Genomic DNA, 20,874 nt, shown 5'->3' on the forward strand with positions numbered 1-20,874 from the left:
TTTAAAATTTAAAATGTTAAAACCATCCTCTTGAAGACAGCATGCCTCTCCAAGACTTCTTATTTTTCTCAAATCATGAAATAATCAGTACTCTTGTGGAGTCCCCACAAACTCTCAGTAAGGCACACACAACCACAACACTGATTGCTCTCACATTTTGAAGAGCGTCTTTACGCTGAATTTTTCCCCAAATCACAAGTCCATTCTAAAACCACCAACACTTTCCATTATTTACATTTATTATTATCAAATCTTCAGTACCTGGAAGGTATGAACAGGGATGAAATGGAAGGAAAAGGAACGGAAACCACACTAGGCCAGGCGCACATAAAGAGCTTGACTTTTGTTCTGCAGAGCAGAATCTTCCACTTCTCTGAAGGGAGGCTGCAGTTGCAGCTGTAGCTGGAGAACCATTGGCCTCCGTGTCCGGCTCAGAGAGGCTCATGGAGCCTCTGCAGTTTCACTGTGGCCGCAGCTCTTTCACATGCGCATCGCCTCAACTCTTTGCAGTCCTTGGAGAAAGCCTTTCCATTGAGGATGGTCACACAGTCCCTACTTCTTAGGCTGGTGAAATCTACTACAATCTCAAACCTCAAAAAAGAAAAAAAAAAGTCCATTTTATCATAGTTTACTTGTAAAATACAAAAGTACACAGAGAGTGTCCTAAGCTTGATAAAATGATAGAATAGACACCCATAATGAGTTTACTGGAAAGATGGGGTCACCAGACTCTTTCCTCAGTTTCCATAAGCGTTCTTAGAAGCACCAGGTCACCCAAAACAACAAAACTATTTCTAACTAAAATTAAAATACACGTCATGATCCAATTTATCATTCGATTTTACTGCCATCTGAAAAATTATCTACCTTCTCTGTGACTCAGTTTATTTAACTGTAAAAAATAATCACATTGAATATGTACTGTCTCCTGGAAAAAGAAATCCTATATAGGTATATAGAAAGGTGTCTGCTTAAACAAGGCTTTAAACTGTAATATATTTTGATATAGATATTACGCTTACCGATCTCAAACAATATACCATACACATTCCTATCTAAATGCTCATATAAGTAAAACTAATTTTTGATAATATTACTGTTTATATTGTGAGTAAATCTATTCTCAGAGACTGTATTTTGGAAGATGTGCTCCCATTTCACTGTACAGAAAGCCAAGAAATCTGAGGTCTTATACTGTCTCTGGGTATTGACAAGTTGTAGAGTTGTGTGATCTTAGGCAGGTCACCCATTACAACCTGGGCTTCAGTTTATTCACCCATAAGAGAGCCCTCTCTCTCCCTCCCTCTCTCTCCCTCTCTCTCAGAGAATCCCGGTCTGTCTCTCTCACTGGTTTATGAGCCATTCTGAGAGTAAGTACTATGTTTTATACACCTTTGGAAGTCCTCCTACAAACACAGTATCCATACAAAGCAGATGTTCTCGCTTGTTGAACCAAATGGTTGGACTCTTGTCACTCAAGCAAAAGCTCTCTATTAAATGCCTTTCCCATGAAATGTGCTGAAGGCTTACAGTTCATGGGAGTAAGGGGCTCCATCCATCCACAGCCAGGCCTTGCCATTGCCGTTGCGGGATAGCCCTGTCCAATAAGAGTAGAAAAACTCAGAGTAGCTCTGAGGCATGGCAAACTCCTGTGAAAGGCACACAAGAAAACCTTTAGCTTTAGAATTGTTATATACATACAGAGATGTGTAGGGCTGGCCCTCACTTTTAATATGAGAACAACACATGGGTCTTGCCCACATAGATGATAGTACATTTAAGAAAAAGAGTGTCCATGCTGAGGTCAGTTAATTTGTCCAAGTTAAAGAATTATTTTGTCTTAATAAGCATAGACTATATGCTGATGTTCTGAAACCAAGAATCACATCAACCAAGATTTATAAATGACCCATTATTTTCAAGTCACAGGATTTAACAAGATTGATATAAAAAATACGGGATGTAGAGATGTGGAGTGATTCTGGAAACTGGAAGAATCTGGAAGGAAAAGTGCAGGAATGGGAAGTAATCTTCATGAATACATGTGAAAAGGACTGACCAGGAACGAGAAAAGAATAATGAATATACTTTAATGCAAAGAGGGGTAAAAGAAAAATTTATAAGGCTGATTTATGTCTCAGACTAAGACGGGAAAAAAGAGAAATGTTTCATATATATGCAGATACATTTTTGTGTATTTACATATATGTAATTCCTTTTCTACTATCCATGTTGAAAAATGTTTAAAGTTATTTATTTCCTTCTATATCATCTCACTCTTTAACACAGAAATTATCTAAATCTTTTATCATTATCCATTGTTATACCTTCCTTTTCCACGATACTATGAGTTCCTTAAGGACATATACTTTGTTTTGTTCATTTTCACATCCTCAATCCCTCGGATAATTAATGGCACATATTGGTTCAATAAAAGATTATTGGAAATATAAATGAAACTATCACTAAGTGATAGTTACAGAATAGGCATATCAAAGAAACTGTAGTTGAAAATATTGTTTCCAACTGAATGGTGGCCCCTTCACATTAAAAGTTCTATAAATAAATCGTATGAAAGTGACTTAAATATATGCAAATACATGAAGTGCATGAGAAAAAATTACTACGTAACTTTCATAATAATACTTCTAACCACTGCATCTAGTATACTTCAGTGGTATATCTGAATCCTCAGTTTGTGCTGGAGGTGGAGGAAACAGAGAATAAAAAAATTTAGGGGGTTTTATGCCAGGATACATTGGCTTAGTCAAATAAATCGCCTCTTTTTCTGCCTAAATTGAGCCATCAAGAGCCACCTGGAGGGGTGGGATAGGGAGGGTGGGAGGGAGACGCAAGAGGGAGGAGATATGGGGATATATGTATATGTATAGCTGATTCACTTTGTTATACAGCAGAAACTAACACACCACTGTAGAGCAATTATACTCCAATAAAGATGTTAAAAAAAAAAAAGGAAAGGATGAAAAAGATTATTTTAGAGGTTTGAGAGAGATCGCAGAGTTTCATTCATCACAGATTTCAGGAAGTGGATAGGAATTAAGATGTACCTAGAAAGATGTGAAGAGTTTGCACAGTTAGCAGGGTATTAATTTCAATTAAATAACTCTGTTGATAAACTACTCTGTGCCAAGACCTCTGCTAAAACAATGATAAATAAATAATGGTCATACCACTTGAGGAATTAAATCCAAAGTCTATAGATACAGCCACTATGGAGAACAGTTTGGAGGTTCCTTAAAAAACTAAAAATAGAACTACCATACGATCCAGCAATGCCACTACTGGGCATATACCCTGAGAAAACCATAATTCTAAAAGAGTCATGTACCACAATGTTCATTGCAGCACTATTTACAATAGCCAGGACATGGAAGCTACCTAAGTGTCCATCGACAGATGAATGGTAAAGAAGATGTGGCACATATATACAATGGAATATTACTCAACCATAAAAAGAAACGAAATTGAACTATTTGTAGTGAGGTGGATGGACCTAGAGTCTGTCATACAGAGTGAAGTAAGTCAGAAAGAGAAAAACAAATACCATATGCTAACATATATATGGAATCTAAAAAAAAAAAAAAAAAAAAAAATGGTTCTGAAGAACCTAGGGGCAGGACAGGAATAAAGATGCAGATGTAGAGAATGGACTTGAGGACACGGGGAGGGGGAAAGGTAAACTGGGACGAAGTGAGAGAGTGGCATGGACTTATATATACTACCAAGTGGAAAGTGGATATCTAGTGGGAAGCAGCCACATAGCACAGGGAGATCAGCTCGGTGCTTTGTGACCACCTAGAGGGGTGGGAAAGGGAGGGCGGGAGGGAGACCCAAGAGGGAGGAGATATGGGGATATATGTATATGTATAACTGATTCACTTTGTTATAAAGCAGAAACTAACACACCATTGTAAAGCAATTATACTCCAATAAAAATGTTAAAAAAAAATCCAAAGGCAATAATAAATGTAAGAGAAAAGGGAACAATCACGCCATTTTAATAGTGAACTTTAATTGCATGTACTTACTCAATATATGCCAATTTCATTTTCATATTTGCCTTGACCAGTCTATGTTAGGGTGTAAACTTCTGGAAGGCTGGATATTTATTTGCAGATTATGGCAATGATTTAATTAAATGTTTTTCAATCAAAAGTTTTGTCACTTTCACATGGAAAGACAGGAAGTGCTACATTCATGTCTCTGACGTGGCACCAATATTGTTCCCTTCCTACCCAAACCAAAAGAGGTTAAGAAATTAAGACCTTCTTCATTTGATTCCTGACTGATGGGGAACTTGAAGGTCTTTCTCTCATGTTTCTAAGGGGTGGATACTTGTGGAGATCATTCCACAAATGATGACCTCAGGGGATCATTCAAAGCAATAGGAATAAGACTTAGGCCTTGATTGCAATAAACAGGAGAGTCTGTGGGCTTTGACTCCTTAGAATCTTTGAAAGATTTCTTTCTGAGAGTACTTCAAACACTGACCAAGCCTCAGGACCTTACCAGTACTTCCTGTGTATTTATCTTCAGCATGGTCGAGTTCTCAGCAATGCAGAAATATTCACAACCCTGCCAACTCTTGCTTTCTTTATAGAATTGGTAGCATTTGTCCCCATGCCACTTCCATTTTTCTGGGCAAGGGCTGCATCTGTGTTCTTGAAAAGAAACCAAATTTAATGTTATTTTCTACCCAGGTCTGTTGTTTTTGTTCTCTTGAAATTACATAATATTTGATGATGCAAGAAAGAACTGATTCCCTCGCTGTTAGATATTTAATTGCCCAATGATAATTACAAATATCTACTGAACACCCACTATATGCCAGGAATTATAATTGGGTATACAATGGGAATTAGAATAGACACTACCTGCTTTTATGGACAATGGAATCTAGTAATGAATGATTGGAACTTCAGTGTTCCTTGCCCCATGTAATTCAGCATACAGAGAGGATATTCAATTTCATAAAGAACTTTTCATCTGTTCAAAAACTCAATATGCATTGGATTTGGGAAACCATTGAAGTTTCTATAATTTTCTTCCTCAAAATCCACTTATATAGTAGTAAAAGGATTTTTTAATGAAATATATATCAATAAGATCTGGATTATTTTTTCATTCAAAGCATAAGTGAATAAAATTTTAGAAAAAAATCACATAAATACAATACTAAGCCAAGCATGAGTTAAAATGGTAAATCTCCATGTGTCAGAAATTGAAATGGTCATCAAAGTCAGAGAAATAAGTGCACAAGTCAAGGGTAAGATGGACTGAGTGCGTCGTGATTGTAAATATAGGAACTAGGCCCTGAGAACCATGGTCTTATCACCTATGTGGATACATGGCCTTGGGCCTTTGAGAGTTGGGCACCTGTATCCACATCCCTTGTCGGTGTATGGTGAGATGGGAACTCAATGATTCCACAAAAACGTCTTTATTTTAAAAGCAATCCAGTGTCAAAATGTTAACATGTGAAAATCTGAGTGGTCAATACACAAATGGATATTACATTATTGTTCGTATTTTTCTGACTGTTTAAAATATTTCATAAGGTAAAATGAGGTTTTAAATAAATAATTTGGGAGATTTGCTTTGAAAGTCGGGTTATATCTCTGGCCCAGACCTTTTTCCTTATATATCAAACTGCCTTCTCATATCACCACACACATCTAAGGGATATTTCAAAGTCAACATGCTCAAAACAGCATCCCTGGTTCCTAACCTCCCCCTTCATGACCACAGAATTCTTCCCCATTTCACTTGATCACATCTTTATGCTTCTAGTTGCTTTGCCCCAGAACTCTGGAGTTATCTTTGACTCCTTTATCTCCCTCACACCCCACTTTATTCCATCATGCATTCATCTCCACCAATAATATCCTAGCTTGAGGAACCATTCCCTCTTTCCTGGATTATTGCAATAGTCATCTCTTATGTGATTTCTCTGTTTCTATCCTTCCTACCCTCTCCCAGTCTATTTTCAACATATTTGCAGAATGAGCCTTTAAAAACTCATGTCAGACATGTATTTCTCCTGCTCGGGGAGAAATGAATCTTTCTTTTGCTCAAAATAGAAGCCAAACCCCTTACAATGTCCCTTAATGCCATGAATAATCTGGTAGGTGTGTTAATTATCTTGATCTTGATAATCACTGCATAATGTATGTGTATATCAACTCATCATGTAGTATACTTTAAATATATATAATTATATTTGTCAATTATTCCTCAATAAAGTTAAAGACGAATAAAGAAAATAAATAAAATTATGACCACTGAGATCATTAGTCGTGTAGGAAAGAATCACTTAGAGAAGTGGAAGTGTGCGTGTTGATGTTATTTACTGGGTAACCATGAAATCAGGCTGTCTGGTTAGTGTGGAAACCAGTCTGTGTGTGGAAGACTAGGAGACTTCATCTTACTGTAGAGTCCCCGAAAGAAAAATCGGAGACTTGGAAATGTGTCTGGCTTCCTGTGCACGCATAATAAGGAGAACAGAAAAGAAGACAGACTTGAATAGAGCTGGGTGTTATGAAACCCAGAAGGATAGAAGAAAAAGAAGACAAAGAATTAAGGTGATGCTTCTAGGCTTGTCCAGTAGTATTTACCAAAGCACAGTTCATCCAACACTGGCATTGTCATCATAGGTGGTCCTCAATAAAATGCAGATTTTTGGTACCCAGACAAGTCATACTACATTAAAATAACTAGAGCTTGATTCCATTTATCTGCCTTTTTAACTCGATTCCTATGTGATTCTTAAAATCCAGGAACTATAGTTATGAGTTCATTAACTTCTTAATGAGGAAGGATTTGTGAAAACATTATGAAATGTATCCTACTCTTAGGTATTTATGTGCCAAGGTCAATTGAGAAAAAAACCTGTATTTTATCTACTTGTAGTGTTATTTTGGTTAATTGAAGTTAATTGTATTTATTATTCTAAATGTCTGAATTTGCTGAATCCCTTCACGTTCTGTAACACAGACACAGCTGAACTACATGATCCCGATAACTGGGGATGATCTGGATGTCCAAACTCTTTATTACGTTTGCCAGACAACTAGTTGAATAATACATGGTTCCCAGGTACACTGATGGGAGAATCAGCCCTATACGGACAGATATCCTGAGGGCAGAGGGGCGCTCAATGAACAGGACTCACCTCCAGTTTTGTTATAGAGCTCACGACAGAGTTTTTCAGCCACGTGATGCAGAGTTTCTGCAAGCTTCCTTTTCTGAGTTTGGAGAGATTGCAGCTGTCGGGAGAGATTCCCCAGCCTTTCTTCCTTTTGAGAAATGTTTTCTTGCTGAGTGTTGGAGAGCTGGTAGAACTGAAAAACTAACCCAAGTTACCAAGTCAGACTGGACACCTTATAGGCTTCACTTCTATTTCTATTTCTATTTTCTACATCTGGGGAAGACAACAACAGTATGTTATTTAAGATCCCAGGCTCTGGGCGCATTGCCTACACTCAGGTTTGGACTATAGTACATAATAAGTTGTATTGCCTTGGGCAAATTAATTTCTGTTTCCGTATCTGAAAATATGGAGTCATAATGACAATTCCTGACTTCAGGGATAAATTCCTTAACCATATTTACTGCTCAATAAATCTTTCTGTGTACACTGTCAAACCATTACTCAACCTAAAATCATAAATCTATTTATCTAGTGATCGTTATATTGAGTATTGACAATGTACCATATATTGTTATCCCATTCAGTCACTGAAAGAGTCATGTTATTGTTTCTATATTTTTATAGCTTTGCAATTGGGCTCAGTGAGAATAGGTAACCTTCTCAACATCACTTGGCTAGAAAATTTCAACCCTTAGCTTTAAACTCCAGGTTTCTAAATCTAAGTAAAAAAAATTCTTCATGAATCATGAGAGTTGCTTTATACCGTTAAAAAGAATGGTGTATGCAAACCAACAGTTATATCAAAATGAAGTAAAAATTTGGGAGCCAGGGTAGAAACACTAAGATACATTTTTTTTTAAATTTTAAAATGTAAGATTACAAACAAGTTCTGAAATTTCCTATAAAAATCCAATTTTGACATTTGAACCTGCTTTTCTATGTGATCTTTTACCTTGAACCACCTTCTTCAACTGTTCAGGACATATTGCCGTAGGGTCCCATCTGATGAAACCCATTTATTTACTCACTCCCTTTTTAAGTTTTTTACTGTGCCCTTACTAGTTTGAAATTTAAAGACTTTATACGTGAATTCTTCCTTATTTGATTTTCATGAGTCTTTGCAAAATGATTCTATAACTTCCTGGACTTTTTGAAAAACATTACAGCGATTAAGACCTGGTCTATTCTCCGTATATTGAGGGGGGTGGGATATAAATGAAATCTTTTCCTCTGATTAGCCCACTGAGCCATGAATGCTAAAAGCAAAAACCACTGCCGCTGTCGTCTTTTGTGGAATGGAAGAGGGCTGAAGTATGCATTCATTAAACATTGCTGATGTTAAATATTGATATATAAACAAACAACAAAAACCTTATCTCAGAATGTAAAAGTCTAGCTGGTAAGTGACTGTTGCATTTTAATGTTTCTTCCACTATGCTCATCATTTACAGAGTTGCATTAGAATAAGGTACATCATTTACAGAGTTGCATTAGAATAAGGACTTATACACAGGCTCCAGAATCAAAGTAAAAAAAAAAAAAAAGAATATCATAACAAGTACTTCTCATCCCAGACAAACCTTGGAACCAGGATCTTCCCCCAAGTCAGAGTGCAGACTTACACACAAGCCCCAGAGCTGCCAGGCTAATGAGCAGCACCAAACACAGAGTCAGCAGGATCAGGGCCACTGGACGCCAAGCTGAAGAGGGTCGCCGGTGCTCTGCAGGGGACAAAAGAAAAGACACTTTTTCTTCCTCCTGGATCTATGTCAGCAGCAAGCTAGTGAGAGGAGTTGGTTCCGGGAAGAAGCAAAAATTTTCAGGGCAACAGTATTCAGGGGCTAGATAACATTGCCTCTGTCCTGGGAAACGCTGTCACAAGGCTCCACGCCGAGCCTCACTTATCACGGCTGGATTCTTTCACAAGCCCCACCCACTCCTACCCTCCCCATCCACCCCGTCCTACTTTGCACTGAATCAAGTTCTATGCATTACCATCATCTCCATACGGCTATGTGTATAACGTTCTTTCTGTCAAAATGAGAGTTGTAAAAGACTCTCACGAAAATGCCTTCACAAAGAACAATTTTTCACATCATCAGAGAAGAGGCGGAATTAATTTGTTGTTACTTTTTGCAAAACGCCCCGCTCCCATATGGTTCTTCTGAAAAAGCAAATTGCCTATCAGTAATGAGAAATGATTGTTTTACTGTTTCTTTTTGGGATTTCTTTGTCAGAAGTCTCTCTCTTGTAAGGATTTTTGTTTGCTCCTTCATTTGATTTTATAGCTCCAAAAATAGATTCTAAAAGTAACATGATCATCAGTTTCTCAAGGATGGATCTAAGTGATCTCAACTTTGTACCTGTTAAGGAAAAAAAGAAAAAAAAGCTGTAGCCAGCATCCTTCCTTTGCCCACACCCCATGAGTTTGCCTTGTGGTGATTGCAGAGGCTCTGCTGGGTCAAGAGTAAGCCCATCACCTAGTGAGGTCAACTATCAATCTGAACAGCCAGCAATATCTGATCAGGAAGACCCTCATTCAGCTGCAGGTATCCTCTAGCATTGTGATTAAAATAAAATAAAGGGACAGTAAAACTCTCAAACAAACCCTGGTCTCTTCGTGACCTGTGAGTTTCACTTCATTGGGAATTCAAGTCAGGTTCGAAAACAGAAAGATTAAAGACACAGAAATTCATTTCCTCTTTAGCAAAGTCCTCTGTGTGATAAATTTCAGGTACAGAAATTTGTGCTAAACATTATTTCCAAAGGGGGAATGATAACTAGCAAAGATAGTATAGAAATAGAAAATATGATCACTATCCTCTGAGACTTACAATCTAACAGGGAAAACAAGTAAAAATCAGGATACAGACATTGATATATTTTAAAATGTGAATCTTATTTTCACTTTATAATCATATCCTTCATAAAAACTTTCAATAGTGTGCATTATTTTTAGATTAAAATCTACATCACTTTTCCTAAGACCCAGATGGCTCTTTTTTAAAAGTGGACATTTTATTATGGTACGTTGTGACTTAAAAACTGCCTATAGTTTTACTGTACTTAGAATAAAATTCTACAAGAATCCTTTTCATCTGGACCCTGCTTAGGTTTGTCACCCATTTCTGAACTATTCTTCTCTCACTCAAATGCTCTAGTCACAGTGGGCTTCTGTTTATCCTTGATCCAAACAAGTGTGTCCATGTCTTGGTAACTTTGCATTAGCTCTTCCTATTCCCTTGCATTAATCAGTCCTCAGATGGGTTATTGGTAGCCTACTTCCTGTTACCCAGCTTTCCACTTAAATGGCACATCGTTGGAAGATGTCCTTGGAAGTCCATTTCTAGCACATCACTGCATTATGTATGTTTTTTAAAAATAAGATTATTAAGTGATATTTCCATGGTTTTTCTTTGTTTTTGTCTATCACCTCCCCTTGAATGTACCTTCCATTGAAACAATGATCTTGTCTATCTTGTTCACAGTGTATTTCCAGTACTGAAAATAGTGCCTGGCATATAAGGGCTGAATACATATTTGAACGAGTGAATGAATGAAGAATGAAATTATGAAAAATTAATATTACCTAACTGTAATTTTTACAGAGGCACAGAGCCTTGTGGTGACTGCAGAGGCCCTGCTGGGTCAAGAGTAAGCCCATCACCTAGTGAGGTTATCTAAAATTAAACTTTACAGGTTGATTTTTTTAAAAAACTCTATTGACTTTTCAGCAATATTTCTGTCAGCACAGGGCCGACTCAGCTAAATTCATCTCCTGGCCAAACTGCTTTCTATACACTGACTTATGTGAGATTCTGAATCATAAACAGATATAATAGAGATTTGCTTTCTCCCCTATTTCCTTCAATTAGCTGGCTTATCTGATTTGGCCTAAATTTTTCTGGAAATTGCTAGCTTCTCACGGCATTGTCCTTAAGAATATCTCAAATCAACAGAACATAAAGGAATAAGATCACAGAGCAGAATATAGCTTAAGCTAAACATCCTCTCCAAAACCCTACGTCTCTTTAAAGTTCTATATAGCCCAAGAAAATTAACCAGGTAGATGTTTCTAGACCCCAGAGGCAAGTACATATGTGGACCCACCACCATGGTAGCTTTATTTTCTCCATCATCTGTTATTACCATCAAATATACTCTATATCTTACTTATTTGAGGGAAGGGGGGTTATGTCTGTCTTACTCCAGGAGAAAAAAAGCTCCTTCTTGGAAAAGACTACTGTCTGTTTAGTCACTAGAACATCAGTTCTGGCACCTAGAACATCAGTTGAAATAAGTTCAATTAAAATTGAATGAATGAATGCGTTTAGTATGTATAAATAGCTCTGTCTTGGCTCCTCCTGCTGAAACCCATTCATATTAACACACATCTCAAAGGCATAAAATTTTAAAAGATCCTGTCCCTTTTTTACGATTAATAATTCCCCAGCCACAATTAGAAAGGAGAAGAAGAACTATGTAAAACAGCCAAATCATTTATACCTCCAGAAACCCACTTTTCCTTGTATAATATTTGGGGCAAGGGAGATGTTGATTTTCTGCCCAAAGGATCAACAAGAGTGGACTTAAATCCCTACTGTGAAATGAGGGGATGGAATTTAGGGATTAGAACATTATTTAATAATAATTATATCCATGCAAAGAATAAATACGTGATCCTTCCTAAGGCTGCCTCTAGGACATAATAAGAAAGAAGTGTAGTGTATCTCTGCTAAAGGAAACAAAGTTTTAAAAGTTCCCTCCTAAGGAGTTATCTTTCCCTGATCATTTGGAAATGTCTTTACCCGGACTCTCCTCTCTCTACCTCTTCCTTGCTCCCTGTCTCCTTCCCTCCCTGCTTCAATATTCACAATCCCTCCTGTTTTAACTAAAGACCCAGAGAAACACAACCCTAGGGAGTTTCTACAGCAGGTGTGACCATTTCCTAGGAAACCAGGCTTCCATGATGGAAAGGCTATAGTGTTGAAAGTTTTACTTTTTCCTTTTCTTTGAAGCTGTATTTCCCTCTAGGTATTTTCTTTTCTGACTGTGGGTTTACCATTCCTGAGTTTTATTCCAAGTGCCCTGATCATAATGAGGTCTCTCTCTAGGGACCACTCCCACCCTAAAATAAGAAAAAATAAGCTGCCTGGGAGGTGCTTTAGTTTGGCTTGGCTTTCTTGCGGTTTTAGTTTTTGGAAGAGAACCCCTATGCTGTCTCGAGGCATGTTTAGAAAAAGGTGTGGACAGGCCAAGGAATGATACAAAGATCCCTAGGAATAATAAGATATATATAGAAAAAAACACCCCTTTCCTGTATCCTCTTACTATAACTATACTATAAAAGGCTACAGTGCTAAGGTCAAGTTTTGAATATAAATCCCTTTGTAGTTATGCGAAACTTTGTGGATGAAGAGAGTTGTCATACTTGACCAGCTGCCCTTCATCAGGCATCAGAGGGAACACTTTGTACACCTCCACTCCCAGGCCTTCTAAGAAATGAAACAAACATTACCAAATGCAGGCTATTAATATGCCTCTGAAATAGAAAGGATCGGAAAAGCTTGAAAAGACACAAAGAATTTAAATAATTTGCACAAAGCCACATTGCAAACTAGTGGCAGAGCCAGGATTAAATTGTCACGCTTAGCACCTCAGTTTGTACCTTTCCCTGTGAACCATAGCACATCAGTTTGTACCCTTCCTGTGAACCAGCCTCACAGGGACATGGGGCTAAACAGGTGACAAGGTATATAATATTTCAGAAGTGACTTACCTCATCCTTTAGATTACTGGCAACATTTTTCAATCATGAGACATTGCTGATTATATATCTGACTTTTGGATATATTTTTAAATTTTAAATATTGTCTTTTTAGCAACTTTGTTTCCTTAATCCTCGCATGTGGTACACAGTAGACCTCACGGGAAAAGGTTGGAGGTTCTGTGGTTTGAGCATATTTTTCAGCCTTCGTGAAAATGCATGTTTCCTTTCTCTTACGAATCGATTTCAGATATTTGCTATTTTCATTCTTAAAGTAAATGAGTGTTACTTCTTCTATAATTTCAACAGACTATACTTCTAAAAACATATAAGCTATTTCTAGAATATCGAGTTTCTAATTCACAGCAATTAGAAAGTCAATTGTATTTTTCCTTCTCCTTTTGAGCAAAATTTACATGAGTCCATTGTGCATCCAGTCAAGGGGTTTTGTTTCTGAAACATAATTCAAAAATAACATTACTATTAATGATAATTGCTAACATTCCTTGAGTTGTTGAGATAAATGCTGTATATGAATTATCTCATCGATCTTTGCAAATACCTTATGAGGTAGATGCTATTATAATCCCAATGTTATAGGTAGGCAACTGAGACCTAGAGAGCTTAGTTGCCTTACCCAAGGACACACAGCAACTGATAATAGTACTTACTGAGTGTGTTATATATGTTGTAGTATTTCATTTGAATCTCCCAATAATTATTCAAGAGGGCACTATTTTTTTTTTTTTTTTTGAAACTTTGGAAGCCATTTTAATAAATGAAAAGTCCAGCAAAGGTACATTTACCGAGAATAAAGCTGCCCAGGATAATGAAAGTGCCAGGTAGTTTGGGGTGTTTTTGTTGTCGGTAATTGATGTTCTTTTTGCTCCGCTTTTGTCTGGAATTGCAGCGGACACTGTGGTGACTGCTCCCCCCTTGCAGAGCCAAGGTTTAGAGCAGCTGTTGTACCAGGAAGCCCTTGAACTAGTTTAACTCGGTGGGTTGAGACTCATGGGCGTTCCCCAGGTGACAATTCTTCCGTAATGCCCGCAAGGGCTATCCATGCTGTCACAAATGGCAAGCTTCCATTCTGTTTTATTCCATTGTATATATTGGTGATGATTTTCTAGATGCAACACCAATGGCACATTCCATGAAAGAAATAGTTGATAAGCTGAACTTCATTAAAATTTAAAATTTCTGCTCTGTGAAAGACACTGTGGAACAGCAATTTCCTTGGTTCTTGTCCTCTCCAGGGAAAGAATTCAGATGAGAGGCATAGAGCAGTTTTAAGTAGTAAACTGCTACTTTAATTAAGTTTAATTAAGTTTAAATTAAGCAAAGGGAAAGTACACTCCCAAGAAAAGATGAGAGTGGGCTGTCTGGAAAGCAGAAGCAGCCAAGAAGGCACTATTTTTAACCTTTATTTGGATAAGAAAACTGCAGCGCCCAGGAGCTGCTTAATTTGCTTTGGGTTGCAGAGCTAGTACACGATGGAGCCAGACGTTCTATCCAAGCACTCTCATTCCAGAGCTGATTGTTTTATTTTATTTTATTTTATTTTATTTTATTTTATTTATTTATTTTATTTTTGGCCGCGTTGGGTCTTCATTGCTGCGTGCGGGCTTTCTCTAGTTGCAGCGAGCGGGGCTACTCATCGCGGTGGCTTCTCTTTCTTGCAGAGCACGGGCTCTAGGCGTGCGGGCTTCACTAGTTGTGGTTCGTGGGCTCTAGAGCGCAGGCTCAGTAGTTGTGGCGCACGGGCTTAGCTGCTCCGTGGCATGTGGGATCTTCCCGGACCAGGGCTCGAACCCGTGTCCCTTGCTTTGGCAGGCGGATTCTTAACCACTGCGCCACCAGGGAAGTCCCCAGAGCCATTGTTTAAAATCATTTTCCAACCCTCCCAACAAATCCCACATTAATATTTGTCTGTATATGGCAGTTCCATATGGAATTACAGAAACACTAGCATTTTACCACTTGCAACTTTTCACTTCTATATTGTGAATATGTTCGTAATAGTCATTTTAAATCATACATTCTCCACTCTACCACCAAGGTGAGCTTACTAAATTTACTCTCTCCCTTAAGGAGAAAATGTCCCTCAGCATGCTATAAAAGGCCCTCCACGGTAGACTCTCATCCTACTTTTTAGCCACAGCTGCCCCAAACCCCCTCATCCACCCCTTCTTTGAGGACTACCCATTCCTCAGACAAACAGTCTACCTTGCCATCCTGTTTGATTCTGCTGATGTCTCCCAAAATGATCTTATCCTGATCTAAATTCCAATCCAAAGTCAATACCTCATCTCTTCCCTCTGTACTCTTGTCTTCCTTCTTTTACCCAGGAATACACTGCACCAAGTTAGTTCTTACCTCTGTGCTTTTAGCTTTGCACGTGTGTTCCTCACTCTGGAAAGGTCACCCAGTGCCTAAGTTGCTCTTCCTGGAAAACCTAGACTCAGACTTACAGACTAGGTCAAATGTCACCTCGACCAAAAATACCCACATGACTAAACATGGTCAGTAACTTATTCATTCTTCTTTGCTTCTGTGGCCTCCTACATATGTTCAATAGCAGTGCATGACATGTTCTTCTAATTAGTGATTCAGATTATTCCTTCCACTTCTCCAAGCACCTAAAAATAGAGTCTCCCCAGTGCTACCGTAATGCTAAATATTTAGTAGGCATGAATTAAAGATTTGTTGAATCAATTAGATGAGATTTATGCCATGACTTTTCTTTTTTTAATTTTTATTGGAGTCCAGTTGATTTACAATGTTGTGTTAGTTTCAGGTGTACAGCAAAGTGAATCAGTTATATATATACATATATCCACTCTCTTTTTAGATTCTTTTCCCATATAGGCCATTGCAGAGTATTGAGTAGAGTTCCCTGTGCTATATAATAATCTATTTTCCTTCTTATTTCTAAAACAGTAAGCTGTTTTTTGCCTTCCTCATACTTGTACTCTCTGCCGTATTGACTGTTTATTATTTTTTAAATTCACTGTTCATTACCATTGACTTGTCCATTTCTCTTGAAGTTATTGTCTCTTGGCTTCCTCTCTCCTGTTCCACATCATCACTCCTTACCACTCATCCTTAGCAGCTCCTACTGGAGTCTCTTTCTTAGCCTGCCCCTCAATTGTATTCCCTAAGATTCTCTCTTTGGCACTCTTCTCCAGTGTTTTGTCTTGTTTTGTTTTCATTTTCATTTTACATTCCCCAGTGATCTCACTCAGAAAGTGTAATTCCTACCTAAATGCCAACAATTCTCACATGTAGACGCCGTTCAGAATCCTTACCTCTGACCCACATGCTGTATATACAAGTGCCTTAGGGCGACTCCAATTGTGCCTTCTCTTACAAGCATCTCAAACTTAAACTGAATCCATCATCTTTCCTATTCCTCCTGTGGTTTCTCCTCTTATGTGTCTGCCTGCCTGTAGTGACTGCAGCCACTTAAACCTCCCATTTCTGCTCCCATATCATGGGGAACATCTTAAAGTCAAGTCCACTCAATGGTCACTCCCTCTCTCAAACCTTTCCTGATCTCTACCCCTACCAGACAGAAGTGACCAAGCTCTCCCTTATACCAAGCTCATGCCCCATCACGGCACTGTATCACACTTGCTGCTCAGTTGACAGTTGTATTAGACTTTAAGTTTCCTCATATGCAGGGATCGTGTCATGTTTGACATTGTATCCTCAGTACTTTGCAACATGCTTGGCATAACATGACCCCAAGCATAAATCTAGGGAAAGGAGGTTTGAGGGTGTTGTCTTTCGTTTTTACTTTCTATCCTCTGAATGATCTGGCATTTTTTAACACAGACATAAATTTTATATCAAAAAATTGAAAACTAGAAAATAAGTGAATGTGTATCATTTATTTTTATTAATTCTAAAGAAAATACTAAAATTTTCTAGTCATAGCTGTGCCCCGATATTAAGTTGAATCTGAATCTTCTGCATTGCCAAAAAATTCCCAGAGTAGTTGTTGCTGTTATTTTTAACAGCAAAATGATGTCAGATCTGTTTTTCTAACAGATAATTAGACTTCTAGAGTGACATTCCTCTAAACACTTGCATTATCACCAGATGGAAACAAAATGTCAGACACATAGGCTAAGATAACTATTTTCAGGCGTTTGCCTCCAAGATCCTTCTTTGTAACCCCTATTCCTGCCGTTTCCATTTCCATTCTTACAGAAAGGCTGCCAGATGTTTCAGCTGGTGCTTTATCCTGCTCCACCCCCCTCTCCACCCTCAACCTCCGCGGAACTTATCTGTACACCCTGTTCTTGATTATGCTGATCACTAAGCCTTGTGAGAATTCCCAGCTCTAGTCAAAGGTGAAAATGAAGTTGTACACAAACCACTTGAAACCACAGCTGGCTCTTCACAGGATTTGTTGGAGGAAAACCTACCGTGTCCTGTTACACATATCCGGTGGCTACAGACACTGACATCCCAAAGTTATCACTTTGCTTCCCATCAAGGAGGCTGGAAATCCCCAGGACCGCCTCACAACTTACTAGATAGTTTAGTAAAACTAAATAAGTAAATAAAAATGTGAAAAGCAGCCACATTAGTGGGTCTCAGGTCGAGGGTCATTCAACGAATAGAAAGTGGATGGAAACGTTTAGTAAGAAAAGGGAAGAACACCTAAAAGTTTTTTGATAGAGGAGAAAAGGAAGGGAACGGTGAAAAAGTGAGCGTCCAGATTTTAAAAGGTGAAGAATATCTGGATATGGTCAAAAAGTTAGGACATATGAAAATACAGGCACTACATGAATCTCTCTCTGACGCAGATCCGCACAAAAATTTTAAACAGATCACTTTAAGAATTCTCAAGGAATGGAATATTGAAAAGGAACTCACATTTTTGATGTGTCTGCAACGTACCAAGGACTTTTATTACTCAGTTATCAACCTTAGTACTTAGAGCCACCTGATAAGAGAGGTTTTGTTACTTCTATTTAACATTAGTTCAGGTTAATATGAATTAATATGTATAAGTGCTTAGAACAATAGCAGACACATAATAGGCACTGTATACATGGTTACCATCATTAACATTTTATAAAAGAAGAAGCTGAGGCCACAGGATACTTAAGTTACTTGTCCAGTATCACACAGTAAGTGACACCCCTGGTATTAGAACCTAGTCCTGTCTCTACTACAGTTTGATGTCTTTTTACTAGAACTTAACTCACATTTCTGCCTTAGATTGGCCGAGTTTCCTAGGAAATAAAATCCTTCTTTATGTGTGTGAATTGTCTCTTCAATGGACATAGTAATAATATATATTATTGCATAGTAGTAATATATATTATTACTATGTCAAAGGGTGAATTATTTGAAATAGAAGCATAAGATGTAACTAAAACTAAATACTTTCATAATTTAATCCAATCATTTCAATAATGTTCTAGGAGTCAACAGAACAAAAGGGAATGGGATGGGATGTAATTGCATCTGGGGCCACTATTTACATCAACAAGTCAGGATTTCAGAGGTGAAGGGACCTTGGAAGACATTTGATTTAATGCCCTGTCACTTCATAGATGATAAAGCAAATACTTAATGTTGGCATGACTCTCACAAGACCTCACAACTTCAAGATGCAGAACTATTATAACAAAATATCAGGGTTGGTGTGTCTGCTTGGAGAACCCCCTCTAAAGCCATGAGTTCAAAACTTGCAAAAAGGTAGCCTTTATAAATCTAAATTTCCAGATCAGATCACAGCTGGTAAGTAAAACAGCACTGGATCTGGCCTTCATGGGAACGCAGGAAGGGGAAGGGACATTGCACTCATTGTAGATACAGTCTCACGTCTCTGTGCTGAAACTGCTTGGTAAAAGCAACACACCCTCAACTGCAAACCACCCTGCCAGAGACAGAATCTTAGAAAAACACTTATGCGTATACGTTTAATTTTTCACACGTTCACATATGTGGCAGGCGAGTTGTAGAAAGTGCACCGTTACACATTATTGTAAATCACGAAAACATTTCCTCTCTTTCCTCCACTTTGTGCATTCCTAGGAGAGGTGGCTCATCTTGTGCATTTCTCAAGGGTCTGGCCAATTTGGACTACGGGAGACAGGGTACCTGTGTGGCCAGGCTCTGGCCGCTGGGTTGCAGTAGAGGCTCGAGAATGCAGGCTCATCGTGGTGTCCCCATCAGCGTCCAGCATGTCCCTCGTGCTGCTGTACTTGGCCTGCATCCGGATTCCTGCAGTGGTGACCGTGAGCTATGATGGTTGGATTTCCCCAAGTGAGACAGCTCAGAAACCGAGGCACTGAATGGCATTCCTAAGGTTCTTCTCTCTGAGCAAGTAGCAGAGGAAGCCTCCAACCCCGGTTCCTGTCTTGAGAGGCCCGGCCCCTCTCCTGTGAACTTGGACTCTGATTGCCAAATTGGTCAGGGGGAGGGGAAGTAGCATGTGTTTTCTATTTGGGCGGTCTCTGAACAATTACCGAAGGGGTTGCCCTTGTCAGCTCTCTTTTGCTTACTTGTTACTACTTCCTGTGTAACTGCAGTGTAAAAGGTGGCAAGAGTTTACAATTGCGGAAGATTCCTTCAGACTCTGCAGAGCAATAAGCCCAGTCAGAGGGACCTCACCCGGTTCTTACCCATCATACACTCACTGTGTCACTCAGAGTAAGTTTAACCTCTCTGTGCGTTTGTGAAAAGAGAAAAGACTATAGGACAAGGCTTTTGCTTTCTCCAAGGGCACAGTGTAAAGCATCATATACACGGAATGTCAGCCTAAGAGAGCCCTTTGGGGGATGTCTAATTGATACTACTCTTTCATTTTACAAAAAGGGAGATTGAAGTCCAGCTGGATGAAGTGATTGCTCTAAAGGCACATAGCTGGTTAGGGACAGAATTAGCTTTAAAAATACTCTCTGGTAGTCAATTCAATGATCTTTCTTCGTACATCATGTGGACTCAATTTAACATTTTGTACACAACACATTTGGTACGCAATGATCATGAACAATCACATACTTTACTGGAAGTCAGGACTTTTAGGATTATTACTACCTATGACTTTAGAAAACCAGGTAACAATTTTTTGCCTAAATTTCCTAAGCTGAGAGGGAAATCAGAAGATTGCTTTATATAATATCCAAAAAATTTTCCCAAATAAGTACAATAGAATTACATTATTCTACCAATGCTTTTCTGTATTTTGGGAGATAGCTTGGTTAAATCAAACATACTAAACACAAAAGAATGTGGAAGATGCTTGGGCTGGAGCAACCAGGCCCTAGGAGAGATGGATCAGGAAGCATATACTGTGAATTCACTGTGTCTCAAGCTGTGCATTGTTCATCAGATCATTTTAAATTAAACAAATCTAAAGAGACCTTTCTCCTGCATAATGCCCTATAAAAAGTAGGATATCAAAAGTTATTTGGTCATTTGCATTGGATTGATGTATTAGAAAATGTTACAGGAGAGAAGGCAGTAAAAAATTGCAAGGGAGAGAGGTAAGTGAAGCACATATGAACATGAAGTAAGAAGATAGGATAGTAGAAATTGTCACAGCTGAGGTGTTATAATTTAGGAGGTGCTGATAATTATGATTCCAATGAAATAGCACTTAGAGTTATTTCTCAAGCTTTATTCAAGTAGATCCTTGATAATTTTTACCAACCCACATTAACATTTTTAATTCTTGTCCTTAAATATTTTTTTCAACCATGACAAAAATATTTTTTGGGTACCTACTTTATTGCAGGCACTATTCTCAGATTCTGAAATCCATCAGTGGAAAACAAAACTCTCTGTACTTTTAGTGCCTACATTGTATGGAAGAAGGCAGATGATATACAAGAAAGGTAATAAGTAAGTAAATAGTAGAATATATTATACTGTGATAAGAGTTATGGAAATATACAGAGGGTGAGGGAGG

The 20,874-nt window shown here is 38.3% G+C and overlaps 1 protein-coding gene across 1 annotated transcript; it reads right to left on the reverse strand.

The window, feature by feature from the left end:
• Nucleotides 1-281: 281 nt before the first annotated feature.
• CLEC1A (C-type lectin domain family 1 member A) lies at nucleotides 282-19,270 on the reverse strand. Its single transcript, XM_068560853.1, has 6 exons — nucleotides 19,062-19,270; nucleotides 8,794-8,892; nucleotides 7,193-7,369; nucleotides 4,531-4,682; nucleotides 1,531-1,649; nucleotides 282-591 (listed from the first exon to the last, which is right to left on the reverse strand). Exons 1-6 carry the CDS (start codon nucleotides 19,174-19,176, stop codon nucleotides 432-434), a joined length of 822 nt encoding a protein of 273 aa, XP_068416954.1. The 5' UTR covers nucleotides 19,177-19,270; the 3' UTR covers nucleotides 282-431.
• Nucleotides 19,271-20,874: the final 1,604 nt, after the last annotated feature.

The sequence above is a fragment of the Eschrichtius robustus genome, chromosome 13 (assembly GCF_028021215.1).
Source record: "Eschrichtius robustus isolate mEscRob2 chromosome 13, mEscRob2.pri, whole genome shotgun sequence".
Taxonomy (NCBI): domain Eukaryota; kingdom Metazoa; phylum Chordata; class Mammalia; order Artiodactyla; family Eschrichtiidae; genus Eschrichtius; species Eschrichtius robustus.